The sequence below is a fragment of the Cinclus cinclus genome, chromosome 16, assembly GCF_963662255.1.
Source record: "Cinclus cinclus chromosome 16, bCinCin1.1, whole genome shotgun sequence".
Classification (NCBI taxonomy): domain Eukaryota; kingdom Metazoa; phylum Chordata; class Aves; order Passeriformes; family Cinclidae; genus Cinclus; species Cinclus cinclus.
In genome coordinates this window covers 2698615-2719849 of record NC_085061.1, presented here as the reverse complement: position 1 = coordinate 2719849, position 21235 = coordinate 2698615, and the positions used below count along the sequence as shown (strand labels likewise).

At 53.8% G+C, this 21235-nt stretch overlaps 1 protein-coding gene across 1 annotated transcript in view; it reads left to right on the top strand.

Moving 5' to 3' along the window:
- The window catches only part of MPRIP (myosin phosphatase Rho interacting protein), a 73648-nt gene that overhangs the window by 17692 nt on the left and 34721 nt on the right, over positions 1-21235 (top strand). Inside the window, exons 4-7 of the mRNA XM_062503634.1 lie at positions 13189-13340; positions 15274-15358; positions 18787-18997; positions 19518-20034. Coding sequence (XP_062359618.1) covers positions 13189-13340; positions 15274-15358; positions 18787-18997; positions 19518-20034 — 965 coding nt within the window. The remainder of the gene's footprint in view (positions 1-13188; positions 13341-15273; positions 15359-18786; positions 18998-19517; positions 20035-21235) is intronic.

Here is a 21235-nt window from a genome sequence, read left to right as displayed (position 1 = left end):
TCTAGAGGAGATGTAGGGGCAGCACAAGTCCTGGTGAATTTTGACAGACCTCAGATCTTTGATGAATTTGTTTAGTTTTCAGTACTGATTTGGGGGGAAAAAGACCCCATAAACCTACAGGGAGCCCTGGGAACTCATTTCCTGGGACATTGCTGAAGCTAAGACCAGGCAGCCTTGAAGGGGGTGTGAGGAAGATACACAGATCTTCATTTGTGGTTTTATATTAATATCTGTCTTGATGCTGATGCAAGTGTCATTACTGGGGTTGGGCGTGGGGATCCCATAATGGTGACTTTGGGGTGTTCATGTCTTCCCATTTCTCTCTGCTCCAAGTGCCTGGCCCCAGTTGCTGTGGGAGGTGGATCCTGCTGTCAGGACACTCTAGTAATGATTCCCTACATTTGCTGAACCCTCTTCTGTTCTATGTCTTTTAGTTTGGCTTAGTGTCTTTGGGAAGGTAAAACTGCTGAGCTGCAGGAGAATTTGGGAGGGGGCTGAGGGAACAGGAATGTCTCCTCTAGTGATGGCTCCATCTGACAATGGTCAGGGACCATCATTGGGACCCCAAAAGTGCCTGGTTTTATTGTGAGCTTTGGAGAGCACTGTTGCCCACATCCAAGCCCCCCCAAGAAGGACATTTTGTGGCTGCAGGACCCTCTCAGGAGAGGCCCTGGTGTGAAACAGTCCGTGGTGGGAGGTGTGGGAGTTAACAGGCAGAAAGAGGATGAAAGTGGAGTTGAAAGTTTGATGCAGTCAGCGACCTCCTAGCACAAGCTGCTTTGATGACCTGGCCCAGGTGCTTCCTTCCTGGAAACAACACAACCCCTATTGTCTTCTGCAGGGCGAGCCACAAAGCTGGAATTGCTCTTAAGCTGAGCAGCAAGGACAGGTTCAAGTGGCTCCATCCTTCTGCTTTTTCCCCACTCCTTGTCCCTCGGGACCTAGCAAAGATGTTTCTGTAGAAGACGTGTGCCCGAGCAGCAAGGGAAGTGAGCTGGAGTTTAAATTGCATTTATCTTGTTAGTGGGGGGGCAGAGTGAAACAGGCACTCATAGCAGCTGGAGTTCCTTTGTGGCTCCTGGACCTGTGGCTTCCAGCCTGGCTGCGGGCTCTTGGCAAAGGGAAAATTGTATCTACTGTAAAAGGTTAATGTGGAAATCAAGCTCTGGTGGCATTTAGGAGGGAAGATGTCTGGGCTGGCAGTGAAATGACACAGCTAAGGCTGAGCAGTTACCTTCACATGGGCCCCGTGGTCCCCCCAGGCAGCGGAGGAAGGGGCAGCTGATGCCAGCTCTTTCCAAGCCAGGGAATCGCTGGGCTCCTGAGTATCCCCCAGTCCCTGGGTGGCCGTGCCAGTCCCACACATGAACTATCGAACCACCCAAGGAAACAACAAAACCACCATTTTTTCGTCCTGCTGTTGCTTGGTGCTGGGGAGAGGATGTGAGACGAGGTGCCTGCAGAACAACCCGGAGCCCACCAGCTTGCAGCCATGTGGTGGGGATGGGGTCAGGTTTAATTCTTTCCAGTCCTGTTGTTGGCCACCGGATCAGGTGAGGGACCACCAGTGGGCTGTGGGCTACAGGTGGGGTGATGCTGGGTACTAGCATCCCTTTTCTCGCTCCTAGAAGGAGGAGCATCCCAGCAGCTGACACATCCCTGTTCCCTGAGGGTCATGAAGTATCCTGGCACTGACTGGTGGGATTCAGTGCTACGAACCCCTCAGTGACAGCTCAGAGAGGAGGACGAGAACGTGAATGGAACAAGGCAGCAAAGCTGCTCCAAAAATCAAAGCGCATTCCCCCTTTTTTTTTCCCCGGCAGAGATCCTGCATTCATTGATTGTTGACATGACATATGTGGGTTGGAGAAAGGCAGCGGCAGCTTCTGGCAGGGGAGGAAGGGGCTGGGGGGGGCCGGAGGGGCTCTGCAAGCCGAGATGCTGATTACCAGGGGCAGCAAATAGCTTGCAGCTGCCTCCGCTCAACACGCTCTTTGTGGCGCTTGCAGCCACTCTTTGGACACAGCTATTTTTAATTTCCCCAAGCGCGCACAAAGCAAGGGGGTGGGCGATGCCGCCGGCGTTCCCCCCTTTCTGCCCCCCGCTCCCACCCCTTTCCCAGCCAGCCCTGCGCTTCCCAGCTTCCTCCCACCCTCCGGGGAATGTGGGGGGCTGCACTCCTTCTTTTTCTTTTTTTTTTTAGCTTTTTTTTATCATTATTATTTTTTTGGGGAGCTTTGGCCTTGGCTTCCCCCCCACCCTGCGCCAGTGTGTGCGGGGAGCTGGGAAAATGCAGAAATAAATAAATACGCAATTAGGCAGGCGTCCAGCCATGCAAGGGGGTGTGCTGCAAAAAAGAGACTCCAGCCAAATTTTGGAATGCTTGAGAAAGCGGCTGGAGCCGTGGCAGAGCGCGGGGTTGTGGGCTTCCCATCGATGGAGAGGGGGCAGCTGCGACCCCCGAGGAGGAAGAGAAAGAGGAGGAGGAAGGGTGGCAGTTCCCACACTTGCTCCTGGGGGGCTTTCTTCCCACTGAGCCCACGACAAGGGTTTGAATTTGAGCACAGGGTCTCAGCGTGCTCTTGCCTCAGCTCAGGAGCAATTTTTCCACCCAAAGCTGAGGTGTGCCCTCTGTTCAAGCAGCAACACGGTTCGGGGTTAATAAATTACTTATTTTCAGTCCTTGTTTCTCTCTTAGGTAAGCATTGGTGAATATGATATTTCTGCTTTATCCCAGGCATGAATTATTCATCAGGTTTGGAGGCTGTAAAAAGGACGTCAGGTTAAAACTTGTGTGGAGACATGCTGAGGTCTTCAGTGAGGTTTTGTAAACAGCTTTTCTCAGGGTTACCAAGCACAGGGTTTTGCAGTAGTCTTCCCCCTTTTCTCTCTGCTATTTTGAGGCATTTCTGGTGAAAAATGAGAATTTCCAGGCAGGTTTGATTATTGGTCTTGCTCATTTACTTACCATGGGCAAAAAAAAAATACTGTTTTGCCTTTATGCTGGACCAGTAACAGCATGTGAATATGCTCTTGGTAATATGTATTTTGTAAGATCTTTTTATTTTGCTCTGTTTCTTCAAAGCTACAGAGGAGGTTTTTCCATCCAGTCACTGAAGTCTGACTGCAAGTAGGTAACGAGATAAAACAGCCAGACAGGCTTGCTGAAAGTTGAAATTACTGTAGGTAAATCACGTGTGCAACAGCTTCGCTTACCCTTCACCTCCTTCCTGCAAGATCTGATCCAGGAGCTGGTTTGTGGGTGTGTTAACAGCCTCGTGCTCTGCCACAGGCAGCATGGCTCCTCTCGTGCTGCCACAGGAGAGCAGGTCCAGGGGCAGAGGTGCTGCATGTGGGGCTTGGGGTGTTCCAGGTGCTGGGGAGAGCTGGGAAGGTCCCACCTTCCATGGAGGTTTTTTTCCCCCACATTTTCCTGGCCCCATCTCTGCTGCCATGGCACCCCTTGCCATGGGGCTGCAGGGAAGAAATCCTTCCCTGTGAGGGTGAGGAGGCCCTGGCACAGGATGCCCAGAGATGCTGTGTCTGTTTCCTGGAAGTGTCCAAGGTCAGGTTGGACAGGGTTTGGAGAAACCTGGGGTATTGGAAGGTGTCTCTGCCCATGGCAGGGGCTTGGAACTGTATGGGCTTTAAGGTCCCTTCCCACCCAAACCATTTTGGAATTCTGTGGGATGATCCTGGGGGTCTTGGCTCTTACACACTCCAAGCCTTGGGTGCTGCGGCTCTAGGTGCTGTAGCTGTGACTCTCCATGATTTTATGGCCAAACAGAGCCCTGGGAACCTGCAGTGAGGCCATGGACTGCTCTCCCTCTGTGACCCATGGCTGTTTCCAGTCTCCTCCCAGTTCCCTATGCTGTGGGTCCTTGGGCAGAGGAGACAGAGGGAACAGGCGCACAGCGTGGGTTTAGAAGTGTCCCAGCAGCATCCTGAGCTCATACGGGATTTCCACCTGTTGTGATGGTGTGACTGGAGAGAAAAGGTGGGGTTTTGGAGCACACCCAGCCTTGGCCCTCTCCTCCACATTTCATCAGCCCTGCTGTGATCACATCGATAAAGTCACAGGGATCGCCAGGGCGCTGGGGAGCTACTGGGATATAATTAGGGTTTTGGTTCACTTTCCTGGCTGCTTTCCTGTTAGGGGAGGGACAGCAGGGATTATGGATGGAGCAGATGTGTGGAAGGAGGGGATGTTCAGCTTGCATGGGTGGTTAATGCCATGTACAGGCCAATGCTGGGGGGATGAAATCTGTCATCCCAGGCATGGGGGATGGAGAAACCTCTTGTGCTCATCATCCTCACATGCACTAGCCCCAGATTGCTCCTCTCTGCTGGGATTGCACAGCTGCTCCCAAAGGAGGGGGTGGGAGCAGCACACAACTGAACTCTCTCTTCTCCCTGTACTCCTCTGCAGGGGCCAGATGTGAGCAGCAGGTTCAGAGAGAAAATACTGCTACCCTGGGACAGTTCTAGCAGCCTCATGTGTTAGTTGAGAATTTTTCCTGGGCATTTAAAGCACTTTTTACCCCAGGTGCCACTTGCCTGTGATCCTGGTGGTGCCTGTCTGGCCACGATGGCTCTTTGCTGTCAGTGACTCCACCACATCATGCCAGTGGCAGCAAAGCCCAGCTCAAGCTGCTGCTGGGTGGTCTCCTTGCCCCACAACAGTCGTGTGTGCCTGTTGGGAACTTTTCTCCTTGAAACGGCACAAAATGTGAGCTTTCTGGGCAATTTGGTGGGATGGCCAATGGTCAAAGTTTGGAAGACCCTCTCCAGCCATCACCTCATCTTTTGGGAAGATCTGCAGGCTCCGAGCTGGTCTGGAGGCTGCTGGAAGCAATGCAGAGTGGGTGTGGGGTTTTCTGTAGGGGTGTGGGGTGCAGGATGTGGCTGCTGCTTGGTTAGCCAAGCTCTTTGGTTTGGGTTGGCCCTCACACCTCTAGCTGCAGACCCCAAGGGCCCTGGGAGCCCAGCATGCTGGTATTCCCAGCCTGGCAGGAAGCTCTGCAAAGCTCATAAGAGCGGCGCTGGGGAATAATGAGATTTCCAGACTAATTTGGCCGGATTCAAGAACTTCCACTGAAGCATCTGCACCCGTGGGAGTTGCCTGAGCCTCCGGTGGATCTGGTGCTGCTGATCCCCAGGGTTGTCCTCTCCTCCTTTGCAGGTGTTGAGCACTGGCACAAGACCCTGTATTTGCAGTCCTGGGGAGTGAAGGTGGTGGGATACCCCACCATGGTGGCTGCAGGGCCTGAAATTATCCAGAGCTCCAGACGATGGCTGTTGGAGGTGGCTCTTCATGGCTATGATGCTGCTGATGGCTCATTCAGTCCCTGTGTCTTTGCACTGATTCCTCTGCTTGGTTGTATTTGCGGGAGAGGTGGGATGGCTGGGTATGAGGAGACCTGTCCCTCCTTCCCCTCTAGGCTGGATGGGAGATGGATTTACTTAGTGGAAAGGATTTGATTGATCTAATTTACTGCTTTCCTTGGATGACAATTACTTTGGTCATGTTCCCTCACCCCCATGAAGCAGAAATCCAGGTCCAGCTGTGGTGGATCAGGGCTGGCCAACATGGGTAGAGGTCATCCTGCCTTGATCCAAGCTTTCCTCCTCCTGAGCTGTGTCCAAAACTGGCATCACTGTGTGTATGAGCATCTTTGTGTGTGGGTGACCTTGGGGAGGTGTGGTTGCTGGTGTTTGTTGAAGCCCCTTGCTGCTGTGGAGGGCCACGAGCACGAAGGTGGTGCTGAGCTCCTGCACATGTGTGCCTGGCACACGGTGCAGGGACCACCTGGGACTCGTCTCCTACACCGAGGGGGTGGAGGATAAAGTTGACAAGGCCAATTTGGAACAGTGCAGTTTAAGATTCAAGTATCAAGATGCAAATGAAGCCCTTTTTTCCTTCCCACCCCCAAATGACTGCGATTCCCTCTCCAGGGAACTCCTGTCATGATCCCTGCACCAAGCTCTGGTCTGTCCATGGTCTTGCCAGGTTTTTGCCATCGGGCTGATTACCATGACAACTTTCTGGAAGGCTGCAGATATTTGCTTCCCCTTTGGCTGTTGTGCCTGTGCATCCGGGAGCAGGGAAGATGCCATGCTGGCAGCTGTGAGCAGATGGGGTTGGATCTGTTATGATGTATTCCTCCCACCCCCCTTCTTAGACGGGAGGAGGACATTTTGCTTTTTAAATGCATTTAAATCCTATAGAGCAAGAGGAAAGAATAACTATTGGGTTTTCAGGGCTGCATGGTGGTGCCTTTGGCACTGCAGGACTGGCCAATGCCTGTGCATTTCTGGGCTTCTGCTTTGGTGCCCAGAGAGTTGGGATAGGATTTGAGTGGATGCTCTGGGCTCCTTGTACAACGTTTTGCTTTTGCTTTGGTCCGCAAACAGCCAGGACGGCAGCTCAGAGCAGCCTCTGGATACCCCATCCTGTTGGGACCTTGCTGTCCTTCCCATCATGGTGCCAGTGTTTTCTGCATCTCTCTCCCTCTTCCTCACCAGCGGCATTGGAAGTGGAATGTGCGTATCTGTGGATGCAAGCTTTGCTGAAAGGCTCCTGGATTTGTTGGTGCTGCTGAGGACCTAGAGGGTCAGACACCAGCGCTGAGGGAGGCTGAACTCACTTGGTGACCATCACTGGGTTTGCTGACCCTCCCTGCCCAGGATGGGTGGTTATGCCAGGACTAGATACGGCTGTTCCCACCACGCACAGACCCCACAGAGGCCGTTCAGCAGGAAAGAGGTTAACAGGAAGGAGGCAGGCTAGGCTCTGGCTGCCAACTCCGACCCTGCTTTGGAGTGGGGAGCAGCTGGGAGCTGCAAGAGCAGTGCGAAAATAGCCTTATAAGGCCAAGACAAGCCAGCTCCAGCCTCCGCACAGCCCCGGCCGGGCTCACGCCGCTCCAGCACCCGCTCACCGGATGGGTGCTCGTGGGGACAGGGCTACCAATGGGATGTGTAGTCCCAAACTTGGTACCTGGGCACCCCTGGGATGGGTGTTGCCCATGGCTGGCCAAGGTGGCACTGGGTGGGAGAGAAGCCTGAGGGTGCAGCCAGCCAGTTTGCAGGCAGCTCCCGGCCCCACTCAGTGTTTAGACTCGCTGTCTGTGCACATAAACACCGACTCCGCTTAAAAGTGGCCCCTGGCTGAACTCTCCTGCCCAGCCCCTGCACTTCACCCCCTTCTCAAACTTCTCCCCCGGGAAGAAAATTCCATCACACTGGCAAAAGGGGAGCCGATGTTGTTTCATGTCCTGGTGGAGGCTCAGGAGGGCTCTTCAGGGCTGGTATGCAGGGACAGGTGTGTGTGACACTTGCTTATCCATCCCATCTCCTTGGGGTGGGTGACCTGGAGCTGTGGGGAGTTCCTTCAGCAAAACAAATCTCAGGAGCTGGCTGTCAGCACCTGTGATGAACGAGCCAGGGTCAACAGTGGGGAAATCTGTGGTGGTGCTGGGGGAAGTGGCATTTGTGGCATTTATCCATCTGGGGGATGTTCTGCATTGCTGGCTGCACACCAGGGCAAGTGTCCTATCCCTTCTTGTGCTGGCACGGGTTTGTTGCCAGTACAGAGGCACATTGGCAGGTGCCAAGGCCATATCTGCAGAGCACTGCTCATGCCTGCATCTGAGAAAGGGGATGATGGTGTTTGGCGGGCTGATAAATCCAGGCAGTGGTGGCATCTGGGGGCATCTTCCCCTGTTTCTTGCAAGGGGCACAAGGTGTGAGTACTGAAGTGCATGGGACATGTGTTGCTTGATACCTCCCTGTGGATGTGGCACCTGAGGACTTGGTTTAATGGTGGTGGGTTGATGGTTGGACTGGATGATCCTAAAGGTCTTTTCCAGCCTTTCTGATTCTGTGATTCCCCTGCCAGTGGTAAAGACCTGTTTTTCCATTGCCTGGTGCATGGCCAGAGGTTTCTCAGTGGCTTTCACAGAGCAGTAGATGCTGATATAGGAGGTTTGCAGGTGAGAAAGGTGTGCCCAGGTGGCCAAGAAAAGACACCTGCCCCTTGCTTGGGAAAGCAGAGCTGCCATGGAAATGTGGGAGCACAACCATCTGCTGCCCTTCAATGGGTGACTGCTCCAGTCCATCCTTTTGCAGACCCCACAGAGGTTTTTCTCAAGAGCCTTTGTCTAATTTAATAAATCCAGGATGCTCAGCCTGCCAGCAGATCTATAAGTGTAATAAAATCTGCCCAGCGCAGCGCTCCAGCCCCGTTGTGGCCCTATTGATAGCCTCATGCCTGGTGGCAGGAAGCCCAAAAGGCTCATTAGAGCCCTGCTGCTGTGCCAGTCGTGCTTGCCTGATGCCTGGGCAGCTCAGGGCAGGCTGAGCCAGCCCTGTGTGTGTGCACAGAGCATCCCCAGTTGGGATTTGGGAGCTGCATCCCCAGCTGGGTTTTAGGAGGTTATGCCTTGCATGGCTGAAAAGGGCTGATTCTACGTCTGAAAAGGGATCCTCTGCAACTACATCAACTACCTGAAAGGTGGTAGTCTAGTGTGGGTCAGTCTCATCTCACAGCTAACAAGTGATAGGACAAGCGGAAACAGTCTCAAGTTGTTCCAGAGGAGTTTTAGGTTGGATATTAGGAAAAATTTCTTTTAAGAAAGAGTGGTCAAACATAGGAGCAGGCTGCCCAGGGAAGTGGTGGAGTCACCATCCCTGGAAGTGTTCAAAAATGTTGTAGGTGTGGTGCTTAGGGACATGGTTTAGTGGGGGACCTGGCAGTGCCCTGGGTTAATGATTGAAGGTGTTCCTGTGATTCTATAATTTCACAAGGAGTTGGTGCTTTCTCGATGGTCTCCTGGTAGGAATGGTGAATGTGGCTCTGGTTTAGGCTCCCAGTGCCATGCTGGTTCTGGGAGCTGCATGTCCAAACTCTGTCTGTACCCTTGCCCATGCCATGGTTATCTCCATGTGCCCATGATGATGGGACAGCGAGGTCTTGCTCCTTATGTTCATAATCTGGCCTGGAGCACTGTGATCAGCTGAGCCTGGGCAGTGGGATGGTTGAAGCTTTCATCAGGTACAGGAGCTGCCTTTGCAGAGCACAGAGCACTCGAGAGTGCTTCAAATGAGCAGCACTCAGCAGCCACCCTCATGAATATTTTAGCTGGAAGAATTAACATTTGTCAAGACACATTTATGGAGGCAGTGTGGATGTCTTCCCCAGGCGCCACAGGCTTGCTGCTGCTCCAGGGCAGTGCTGGGAGCCAGGGCAGAGCAGCCAGATCCTGAGCCTAGAGTGGGACAGCAGAGCTGTGATCTCCCCTGGGACAGCCAGGTCCTGGTGCCAAGGCAACCAGCCCGCCATGCGAGATAGACAAATGGTCGTGGTTTGTTTTTTGGTTTTTTTTCTCCTCTCTCTTCCCCTCCTGGTTCTTGGCAGAAAGTAAAATGTCCCTTTTGTTTGGTTTCCTCCTCCCCCTGCCCTATTGCCTTTCTTTAAAGGTTGTGTTCCAGATTTCATCAACCCACGTTGTGTAATAGCCCTGGACAACGGGTTGGGCATTGGTCATGTCCCATGGAGGCCATGGCAGAGCCCCTCTTCAGGAGCTCGACCATGGGGTTATCTGCTCCAAAACATCCTGTGTACAGCTCCTGAACAAATCTCCCTTGTATTTTGTATCAAGCTGCCATTATTCCCATGTGTTAGAAATGACTGGGAATGTCCTTGGAAAAAAAAAAAATCAGAATTTTTTGAACCTAAATAATAATGTTTTTCTACCTCAAATAATCCTGTTTTTCTACCTCAACCCTGCAGTGCCTTATGGATATGAGGGACTTTGCAGATAAACCCTTCTGATTTACAGCACCAACTCCTGTACCTGGGAGTTCATCTCCTGTGAAGCATCCAGCACTGTGCCAGAGGATGCAGTAATGCCCTGCTTGGGATTTCTTCCTTCAAGCTTCTTAGAGGTCCCCATTCTTTCCTTCCTTTCCACTGCCCAAGGAAGGGGCTGCTGCAGTTGCTGAGCTCTGCATCCTAGGAGGATCCATCCAAAGATCCCTGTATCTCATCCAGAGGCTGCTGATGTTGTTGATGTGGAGAGCCTGGCATGACTCACTCCCTGGGCACCCGGGGAGGGAGAGGAGGAGGAGGAGGAGTAGAGCACTCTATAGGCTTTGTGTGTTATGGAGAGGGACGCGGTGAGCACGTGTGTGTGTCAGTAGGGATCTGTCATTCCAGAGGGAAACAGCAATGCAATTGTTCCTCGTCTCCAGTTGTTCCTTGTCTCTGGTTCCTCCGCTGGTACTGGCAGCCTGGAGAGCTGGAGCTGCTTGTGTGATGCAAGTGCTCCTTGTCCTGTACTGATGAGGGACAGGGACTGCTCCAGTGACTGGGCTGGAGGCATCTGGTGGCCTCAAGGAGAGCTGGTGATGGTGGCCATAATGGTGTCCTCTGCTTCCACAGAGGTACACCCTGCTGTGCTTCCACTCCTACCCCTAGTTAAATGGCACACCCAGCCATCAGATCCACTTCTGGGGTAGCTGTGGGCTCCTTCCCATTGGCAGCAGCATGGGAGAGGGCAAAGGCAGGGCTGGTGCCTGGGGATGGGGCTGTCCCTCAGCTGGGGACTGGCAGCCGCCAGCAGCTGAGCCTGAGCATCCACTCCTGCCTCACCCAGACACGAAGCCACCCTGGGGTCTGATGCTGGGTTCAGCCTTGTATCAAAGCATCTGCTCTTCCAAGGGCTGGTTGAAATCCCAGCCCTGTTGTTTTGGTGTCTCTGCCATGCAACACATCTCTGCTTCTGCATTAATTTATTCCCTTCCAACTGCTGGACTGACAGAGTCCTCACCTAGCCAGGGACCAGCTTTGCTCATCCTTCTCCGAGGTTCCCCAGCCTTGAGAAACCCTCCAGCCCAGAAGGTGCTCAGAGGTGAAGAAGGGATCCAAGCCATCTCCTTTTCCTTGGTGGAGTTTGTGAGCTCACACACGCGTTTCCACCAGGCACTATTTGCATTTTGCTTCACTTCAAAATGGCTGTGCTGCCTCCCAGGATGGAAACAAATGGTGTAAAGGAATTTACATCCCAAGTGAGCAAGGCTGCTGGTCTGTCAGGTTTCCTGTGCTGCTGAGGGGTGTGGGGGTACAGGGGAGCTGCTGTGGGATGGAGGGTTCATCCCTGGGGCAGGTGGAAGAGGGTCATTCCCGGCTTTGTTCCCACCTCTTTTCTGGTGTCCTGGCTTGGAGGTGCAGTGGTGGATGGACACCCATGTGTCAGGCTGTGCAAGATGGCAGCATTCACCCTTCACAAGGAGGGCTGAGTGGCAAAACCACTTTGCAGGGCCAGCCCAGCAGTGGAGGGGCCCCAAACCGGCTCCTCTGCTCCCGGCACACTTCGGTCAGGGCTGGGTGTGGGCAGCAGGAGCAGCCGCCCTGAACTGCCATGGGCTTGGAGGGTGTTGGTTCTTCCTCTCCTCCCGTGTCAGCTCCCTGCCAAATCCCTCTGGGACCTTACAGGGAGTCAAGGCCCAGGATTCCCCTGTGGGAATGGGGCTTCCTCCCTGCTCCTCACCACCCTGTCCTTGTTGAATTCCCTGGTGCAAAAGTGCTCTGGGAGTGGAGGGAGGTTGGACCTGGCCCTTACAGTCCTGGAGGCCTTGGCTGTGCCGGAGGCCAGCAAGACAAAAACTGTTCTAAGACTCCACTTGGAACAGGAGAAAGTTTTTCCGTTGGGTTTTTATAGCTCCCGGAAAGCGGGGTTTTATTTTTGTTGTCTACGACAAAAAAATCCTCTTAGGAGCTGACTACCCGTGGTGGTGCGGGGTGGGGGGCTGGGCATGCGCCGTGCTTGGGGTCTGGGCTGGGCTTTCTTTCCCTCCCTCCATCCTGGGGGGGGTCTCTGGATGCCGATTTCCACAAGGAAAAGAGGAGGGTTTGGTGTCCCTGATGTACAACAGGTCCTGTTCATGTACCCGGTGCTGCAGCACCTGTGATGGCTCCTTGCCACCCTGTCATAGGATGCTCCCACCCAGGGACAAAGCAGCAGGGAAAGCCTTTTTCCTGGGCAAAGGGGCTATTTCCCACCACCCACAGATGGCTAAACTGGAGGCTCTGGGAGACTGATTTGAATTTTCTGGGTTTGTAGGCTGGAGCTGTTGAGTTCTCCCCTGTCACCATTTCTTTGCATGGCACAGGCTGCTTTTGGAGGGGTTTTGCTGGCAGGGGAGCTGGTTTCCATGGTAAAAACCTTAACAGCATCTGCCAGAAATCTGTCTCCTTGTTGGCCCGGCCATCTGGAGGGCACAAGGAGGCTTTGGCAGGGCGAGGAGGTGTCCACAGGCTGCCTTAGGTCCTCCTTTGGTGCTGTTGGCAGCTCAGAGGGATCTCCCCCTCAGTCATTTATGTCCCAGGTGCAGGTTTGCCCTGGGATGCTGAAAGGACCCCAGTGTCACCAATCCTGTTGGGGACAGGCAGGCTGAGGACATGGAAGCCATGGAATTGCTCAGGGAGGAGGGCTGCAGGCACTGGGGATGGGTGGATATGCTGTAATCGGATGAGCCAGCGCTGCTCCAGATGGACCTGTCAGCTCTTGTCAGTGCTGACACCCCTCTGGGTGTCCCTCAATGTCCCCTTGGGCCACAGGGGCCACCACCTGTCCCACTTCACCAGGTCTCCTTGGAGCTACGGGGCTGAGAGGTGACACTGTTCAGGAAACCCTCCAAGCAAGGTCCCTTCCATGCTGCAGTCCCTCCCTGGCAAATTCTGTGGGGTTTTTTTGTTTCTAATGGGAAAAACCTGTCACTTATGTCTGTCTGTTTATATGAGCCATCCAGTGCTGATGGCAGTGGGACCTTGCTGCTTTGCCATCCCTGTCCCCAGGTGCCACCCCACCAGCCCGGATGGTTTGCAGCTGCAGACCCAAAGCTGGCCACTCAGTGCCTTCCTTGGTGCCACAGCAGGGCAGCCATCCTTCCCTGGATATTTGGCGTAGGGGAAGCACCTTACTGGCAGCAGTGGACCAGACTGGTCTGGCAGGAGTTGTACCTGTTGGTCTGTGTCCCCAGATGTGTGGCACAGAGCTTTGCTGTGTGGGCAAAGCATCTTGGTGTGTAGGATCCTGGTGTCCTCCAGGAGAGGTTTTAGGGCTCAGCTCTGCACTCCTCTGCTCTTCTCTCCTTAAAGTTGCTCCTTCCTCCTTTCCCTTGCAGCCGACCACCCTCCCACAGGGCACCATCAACATGAACCAGTGCACAGATGTGGTGGATGGGGAGAGCCGGACAGGGCAGAAGTTCTCCTTGTGCATCCTGACCCCGGAGAAGGAGCATTTCATCCGGGCCGAGAACAAGGAGATCATCAGTGGGTGAGTGCAGATCTGGGGCTGAGCCACTCCCAGCTCTTCCATTAGCCAGGAGGAAGAGGAAGGTGGATAGGACCTTGATCAAGGCTGGGTGCTATTATGGCTGTGCATACCCAGGTTGATCCTGGGTGCTGGGGTTCATGATGGGTGCTGTGGTGACCCCACAGTGCTTTTAGGGATCCCATCAGGCACCCAGCCTGCTGGCACAGGTCCTGTCCCCACACCAGTGGCATAATTCATAATTCAGGGGCTGGCGTGTCCGACCCTGAGTGCCATGCACCCTCTGGTCCTCATCCATCCCTGGGCAGATGTGGAATCCTGGGCTGGATGCTCCCCACCTCCCTGGTCCCAGTGGAGCATCTCACCTCCAAGGAAGATTAAAATACCACAGGAATGCAGTGGCTCAGTGACACCAAAGATTTGACTGCTAAAACGAGCAAATCAGGGTAAATTTCCCAATTCCAGGTGTTGGGTGGTGACCTAGAAACATCCTCTTCCATCACTCACATGCCAGCTGGGGTTCAAGCTGGTGCAGGTGAAGGTGCAGAGTCCTGGGAGAGCCAAGCTGCCAGCACACTGTGATAAAGCGTGGCTGTGCTGCTGTTCACCTGAGAGCCTTTCCCACATGGAGTGCCTGGAGCTCAGTGCCTCCCTCCCAAAATCTGATGACATTTGTAACTCCAGCTGGAAATTGAAGGGATGAACACTTGCTCTTTCCCACTGTTCCCATCTTCTGCCTCCCCCAGCCCTGGCAGCAGCAGAGTCAGCACTTTCTGCTGAGGTTTTTATTTCCAAGCTTTATCTTCAGTTGTGACTCCCCTTGTTATGTAAACTATTGTTTGAAATAGACCTTTTTCTACTAAGAGCTTGGGATTTTGACCAGATGGGTGTTTTCATACATTGAAATTTCCCTGCCCTACTGAGACGAGTGAGCACAGTTGAACTTTGGGCTGGCAAACTGTCCCCCAGCCCCATTCACAGTGACGTGGAGCTGAGATGCAGAGCCATGGGGGAATAAGGGCACAGGGGAGCGAGCTCCTCTTCTCCCTGGCAGGAGCAATGACCATGTCCCAAACCATGGCCAGCCCCAGTGGCCTGCTCTCTCCACCCTCTCCCCACGCTCTGGTTCCCAGCTCAGCCTTTGTTGCTGCTCCTGCCTGCCGTGGGAGGGAGAGGCATTGTGGAGTGAGGTGGGGCTGATTTATTGCTCATCAACCCAGCGATGGGTTTTGAAGCAGTGCATTTGCTCCTCACTGCAGGCATTAATCATCCCTGAGCAGTCCCACTCTGGGGCTGAGCCAGGCTGGTTTCTTTTGCAGTTGCAGCACGACAGGAAGATTTCCCTGGCTGGGGGAGAATTTGTTTTACGTTCATTCTGTGCTTCTGGCGTTTATTGCTTAACCAAACACCACTTGATGTGGTCATCTCTGAACACTTTACAGCAGCAGCATGCAAAGCAGGGGAGAAGGAAAGGGGAGCAGGGCAATTTGAAGCACGAATGTTTCTTAGTGGTCCAGGGATCCCTGCGGAGTTCTCAGAGACGCGGGGGCAGGTTGTCAGGCCACGGTGGGAGGACACAGGACTCCTCAATGCCGAGTTCAAGCTGCTCTTCCTTGGACAAAAGAGCTTTGTCTGCACTGTGCGGGTGTTGGCATGGCTCAAGGGGACGGTCCTGCTGGAGGCTCTGTCCCTCTCTGCAGTCTTTCAGGATCCTTGAATCCCTGCCCCATGTCAGTCTTGGCTGTGGCCTCACTTTTGCAGAGAGCAGGGTTTGAGCCAAAGCACCCTGGGATCATCCATATTTTCCTGCCTTATTTTTCCCCCAGGAGCTGGTTTGGATGGTTTCTGGGTATGGTTCACCAAGCTGACCCTGACCAGGTCAACATCACTCCTGTCCCTGTGGCACAGACCTCACCTTCTGCTTCTCTGCCTGCAGGTGGCTGGAGATGCTGATCGTCTATCCCAGGACAAACAAGCAAAATCAGAAGAAGAAGAGGAAGGTAGAGCCCCCAACTCCCCAGGTAACCCAGGGGGACACACACACACACATACACACTGTCACCCAGTCCCTTGCCTCTCTGTCAGGGCCACAGCCTTGCTCTGGTCCTGGGGTAGATCCCCCCAAGCCATTGGGAGCACCAGCCCTCTGGTGCTGCCTGTGTGGAGGGTGAGAGCTGGGGCAAACCAGGGCAGCAGATCAGTGCGAATTAATTCCTGGTCATCACTTCAGGGTCACACACTCCTGCTTTCCTGGCTGCTTTGGGGCCACGTTTTACCCCACTGTGTGCTGTTTTGTGGTGCTATCCCTGCAGACAATCCTGGGAGTGGCCACAGAGCCACATGGTCCTCATGGGGAACCAGGGAGAGGTGCTGCTCATGGGCCATTTCATCAGAAACAGGATGAAATTCCATCGGGCTCCAGCTACTCCCTTTGAGATGACCCCAGAGATAATGGGAATGAAAGGAAAATACTAAAGGCCAGGGCCAGGCTGGGAGCTCCGGGGGCTGGAGCTGGGCTCTCCAGGGACCCAGCAGTGGCTTCGTGCTCACTTTGACTATAAATGGTAAAAAGTGGGGCCAGCCGTGACTCACTCATTCCTGCCTGGCTCTCACGTGGCCAGAATGGGGGACAATCCCACAGATGGGGAACATGACCCCAAGGCCACCCTCGTCCCTCACTGGGGCTGAGAACAGCCGTGTCCCTGAGGCTGCCTGACCTCTGGGCACACGTCCCACTGCCACAGGGGACTGCCTGGGAGGGTTCCTTCAGCCGTGCTGGGGTCCTAAACCAGCATCAGGGCTCCCCTGAGCCTTGGTTAGGGCTCCCCTGAGCCTTGGTTTTCAGGTCCTCTTTGATGAAGTTCCAGGGATGGCCCTGGTGCAAACTGGGCCGTGGATGGGTTTTGTACAGTGTTTGTTTGAATAAATTTTCATCACTCCACTGGATAAAGATGTTCTGGGTAATGGGAAAAAAGTTAGTGGGAGATGATCCTTTTTTTTTGCACACTAAGCTGTAAGCCACCCCTGGGCCAACTCTTGCCAAGGTCTGGGGTCCTCACAGCCTGAGCAACCCCTCAAGTGCTGGCTCTGGTGATGCTCCAGGGAAGATGTCTCCTCCCTTCATGTTATGAGTTGTCAATCCTCAATTCCCAAGAAGAGGACTGTTGCATCTGGGGCACCCCAGGGAGTGGATGCAGCAGGGCAGGGATGCTCACCCTGCTTGGGGTGCTCCACTAAACCCAGGCTGGGTTCAGGGGGGGAACGGGGTGGAGACGAGAAGAGGCGCAGAGCCAGAAAAACATCATTCTGGGTTACATTTCATCACCATGGCAACTTCTTGGAAACCGTACAGGATCTGAGCTCCTGAGCACCAAATAAGGGAAGCAGCTGTGGGAAGGATGCTGGCTCCCCATGGGCAGATGGGCTTCCCAGGTGCTTGGGGATGGGGACCAGGGACCCTTGTGGCACACTGCCCTCTTTTCTTGGGACAGACCACCCTGTCTTGCTTGCTACCCTTCTTCCAGTCTCTCCATCCTGTGGCTTCCAGCCCCATGGTGCTGGGAAAAAGACTCAAATTCGCTTTACAAAACCAACCTCCATGTGGGAACGGCTGCTGTATGGATGCTGTGCTGTGTCAGGCACTGAGGAACAACCTGCAAAGGCAGAAGCAGCATCTTTCCTCTGTCTCCCAGATCCTGCTGATGCGGGTGGCTGGTCCAGGGAATGGAAAAGGATGTTGAGGAGAAAATCAGCACCAAATTCTCCTCTGTGAAATGGGCTCTCCTGAAGTTGGCTGCTGTTCAGCTTGGTCTCCGTGTGCTGGTGCTAAAACCTTGTACTCTTCCTAAAGATGGCCACACACTAATCAGGCAGTAGATCATGTCTTAGAGCTGCTTTGGGGAAGGTGGACACCTTTGTGATATTAAAAAACAATTGGATATTCCTGCTTTTTCTCACTCTCACATAGTTTTTGCTTGCCTGTGGGAGAGCTAAGGTTGGTTACAGCTGGATGCTCTTGCAGCATCAAGGTAATTTTCAACTCCCCCCCATCATTTTGCATCATCCCTCTGCAAAATCACCAGGGTGGGAGCAATGCAGGGAATACCACTCCTGCTACAGATTTTTGGACAGGGAGTGTTAGATGTTTTCACTTTGCTTTGCAAGCAGGTTGCAGTTTTAGGGGGAAAAATGCAGGTTTCTCCTGCAGCTTTTGCCGTGCTCCAGCAGAGAGGTACAGGCAGCAGGAGAGGCTGGAATGCCTGTGCCTGCCTGATGCCCATGGGAACTCAAGGCAGGGTTTGGGGCTGAAATGTGGGATTTGAGGCTCTGCCCTGGGTTTGCACAGGGGTGTGGCAGACTCAGCTAAGCAGATCGTGCCCAGACACACCTTATGCAACCAGAGGCCGGTTTTGCCGATTTTGGTGCGTTCTGCCTTTTGGAGTTGTTCATACCCCTGAGCAGCAGAGAGTTAATGTCTCTGCTCCCTCACAGACTTCTTTTTGGCCCACATCTCTGCCTAATTAAATACATATCTACAAATAATTACATGGGGGTGTGTGTAAGAGATATATCAAGATATATATCCTGAGCTGGTGATTAGCTTTGGTCTTGGATCAATGAAGGAGGATGTAGAGGACCTTGGAGATTGGCCCGATCCTCTTCTTGAGCAGGGTCCCCTTGAGCAGGATGCCTGTGAACTCTGGATCGTTTACCTCCAACACTGCATTCCTTTAGTGTGAAATTGCCCAAGGGAATTTTTTTTTTTTAAATAGAGGTCATTTGCTGCTTGTCATGGCTGTGTGTCGAGCCAGGACCCACTCCCTGGGAGTTCCCTGGTGGCTCCAGCACAGCCCTGCAAATGCCAGTGGAGGTTCAGGGCTAAAACCCACCTATAATGTGGGAGGAGGGGTTAGAGAAGATGCTCTTTGCAGCCCTTGTTCCCAGCTTTCAGTTACCAGTTCATGCAATCCTTTATTCCCCTTGCTCCATGGAAAGGGAGCAAGCAGCTGGAAAACTTCCCACAGTCCAAAGGGGAGTTAATTGTCATTGATTTATTGGTGGCTTTAAGAAAAATAATCTGTGAATGCAGAAGCTTAATATGACAACAGCAAAACATCTGCGAATGAGCAAAGCCAAGGAAGGAGTTGGGAAAGCTGCTGCTTCTTTTGGGTCACATTCTGAACCTGGGCTGGCTGGGCTGTGGCCACCAAAGGGGCATCATCCATCATCTGATGGACTCCAGAGCTCCTTGTTAGCAGAGGAGTACTGAAGGTGATGGGGAATGTTTTAAAAGGGTGTGAAGCACTGACACATGTCACTGTCCCATCCGTGTCCTGCTGGGATGTGTCCAAGCTATGTGGAATTCACACCTTGGGGCCAAGGCCTTGGGGACCCTGAGTGTGGAATTGGGGCAAACTCTCTAACTTCCTGTGTCTCCTGTTTTTTTAAGGAGCCTGGTCCTGCTAAGATGGCTGTGACCAGCAGCAACATTCCCAGCGCTGAGAAGGTCCCTGCCACCAAGTCCACGCTGTGGCAGGAAGAAATGAGGGGCAAAGACCAAGCAGATGGGGGCAGTGGCATTGGTCCAGCCCAGAGCCCCATTCAAGGCCAGGCTGGGGCTGCCAGCTCCATGAAGGATCCCATACTGGACAGCAAGGAAGGTGAGAGATGGGGATGCCAGCACTGATGTAACATTGTGGTGGTCGTGCCACTGTTTTCCCTGGAACAATGGGGACTGGGGACAGGTTACAGTGCTGGGGACATTTTCTTATCCTCCCACTCAAATGGGGAATGTTTTCTGCAGTGAGGTGTCCATTGCCTTGTTCCCATGGAGCTGTGTTTGCTTCCAGGCTGGGAAGGACAGGGATGGGAATGGATATAGAACTGTGACTGCAGCTGCCCATTTCTTGGTTTGAAAGTTCAGATCTTTCACCTGTACAAACCTGTCCCAAGGGTTGGATCAGCATCCCCAGTTCCTGCAGACTGTCCCACCATCTCCTTGGGCATGAGGGCTGGTCCGGGTGGAAAAGCCAAGGGTGCAGGAGGTAGCACCGCATGGGGCTGGTGCTCTCACAGCTTTGCTGTCACAGCTGCCCCTATCCTGGGTGGAATCAGGGTGTTTCTTTCTTAAAAGCAGAACTTGGACTTGAAACCAAGCAGGGTGACCTCTCTGTCCCTTAGAGGAGAGCTCCATGAACGGAGACCGGATAGACTGCGGGCGGAAGACGCGTGTTGAGAGCGGGTACTTCTCCTTAGAGAAGACCAAACAAGACTCGAAGCTGGAAGAGCAGCAACTGCCACCCCCACCAAGTCCACCCAGCCCCAGCACCCCGAACAACAGGTACAGTTATCCCAAATCGCCCTCACAGGAGCATGCCCAGCCCTTTCCTTCCCCAGGTATCCGATCAGGCGACCGAATGATTCACAGCTTCTCTCTGAACTCCTTGGACTCGAAGAGCAGTTGTCCCATGCACAAGGACTCCAACAACAAAGATGTAGGAAGGGGAGCTGAAAAATCGGGGCGTCCCCTTTCTTTTAAAGCCAGCCGGCAGTACACCACCCTGGCCGACGTTCCCAAGGCCATTAGGATCAGTAATCGTGAGGCCTTCCAGGTGGAGAGGAAGCGGCTAGAGCGGAGAACCCGGGCTCGTAGCCCTGGGAGAGAAGAAGTTGCCCGGCTCTTTGGGAATGAAAGAAGGTAAGGGATGAGGGACTCATCTCCTTGCATGCTTCCAGCAGCAGTGAGGTTGGAATTCGCTGGGTGGAGCCTCTTTGTTTTTCAGGGCTCCTGGATTTAAGGGTGCCCATCCACGCTGACCACACGGTGGGATGTCTTTAATAGTGGTACTGGGCAGGTGTCACCCTGCCTGGCCTCTCGGGGGAATGTAGAATGATTTGGGTTGGAAGGAACCTTAAAGTTCATCCAGTTCCATCCTCTGCCATGGGCAGGGACACCTTCCACTATCCCAGGTTGCTCCAAGCCCCGTCCAACCTGGCCTTTGACACTTCCAGGGATGAGGCAGCCACAGCTTCACTGGGCAATCTCTCCCAGTGTCTCACCACCCTCACAGGGAAGAATCTCTTCCTACTGTTTAACCCTACCCTGGTGTTGGGTGGTGTTGGATGCCCACATTGCCATCAAGCCCACCCTGCCATCCCCTCCCAACACGGCACACGCTGGCAGCCAGCACCATTAATTGGGTTAGCTCTCCTAATGGCGTTAGTGCCAGGTGCCTTACGCAACTGCCTAATGAGCTGAGAGAGGTTTCAAAATGTCACGGCATTAATCTGGGAGAGGAGGGAGAGGTGGGTACAGTGCCAAGGCAGGGCTCAGCAGGCTGCAAAACAGCTTAGTGTGGAGGAGGACGGGGAGGGCGTCGGCAGCGTGCGTTGGGTGCCCTCCGGGCGAGGCCAAGGACGAGCTCCACTCGCCCTGGGAGAGGCACATTTGTGCAGTGAGGGCAGTGGAGCAAACTGGGAGCCAGGCCCCGGGTGAGAGGGCCGCCTGCCAGTCTGATTTTCCTGCCGTGGTTCTCCTCCGGGCATGTTCTTTCTCGCACAGTTCCAGTAGGAGCTTCTCCTCTGTTTCTTCCCAGCCCCTAAAGGATTGTTTTCCAGACTGGCTTCCGAGAGCTGGGAGCAGGTCTGGGATGTGCAGCACAGCCTTGTGCTGGTGCCATCAGTCAGCAGGAGGATCCCAAACCTGGCCCAGAGTGTGTGCAGGGAGTGCTGGACTGGGAATAAATGAGGAAGGCTTGGGTTTGGCTTTTTCTGCCTTGGGAATTGGCTTTTCCCCAGGATGGAGGAGGAGGAATCCACCTTGGCCATCCTGGCTGGGGACGGGGCTGAGAAAAGGCTGGTCACTCTGGTTTCAGGCTGAGCTGGTGCTGCCTGTTGGT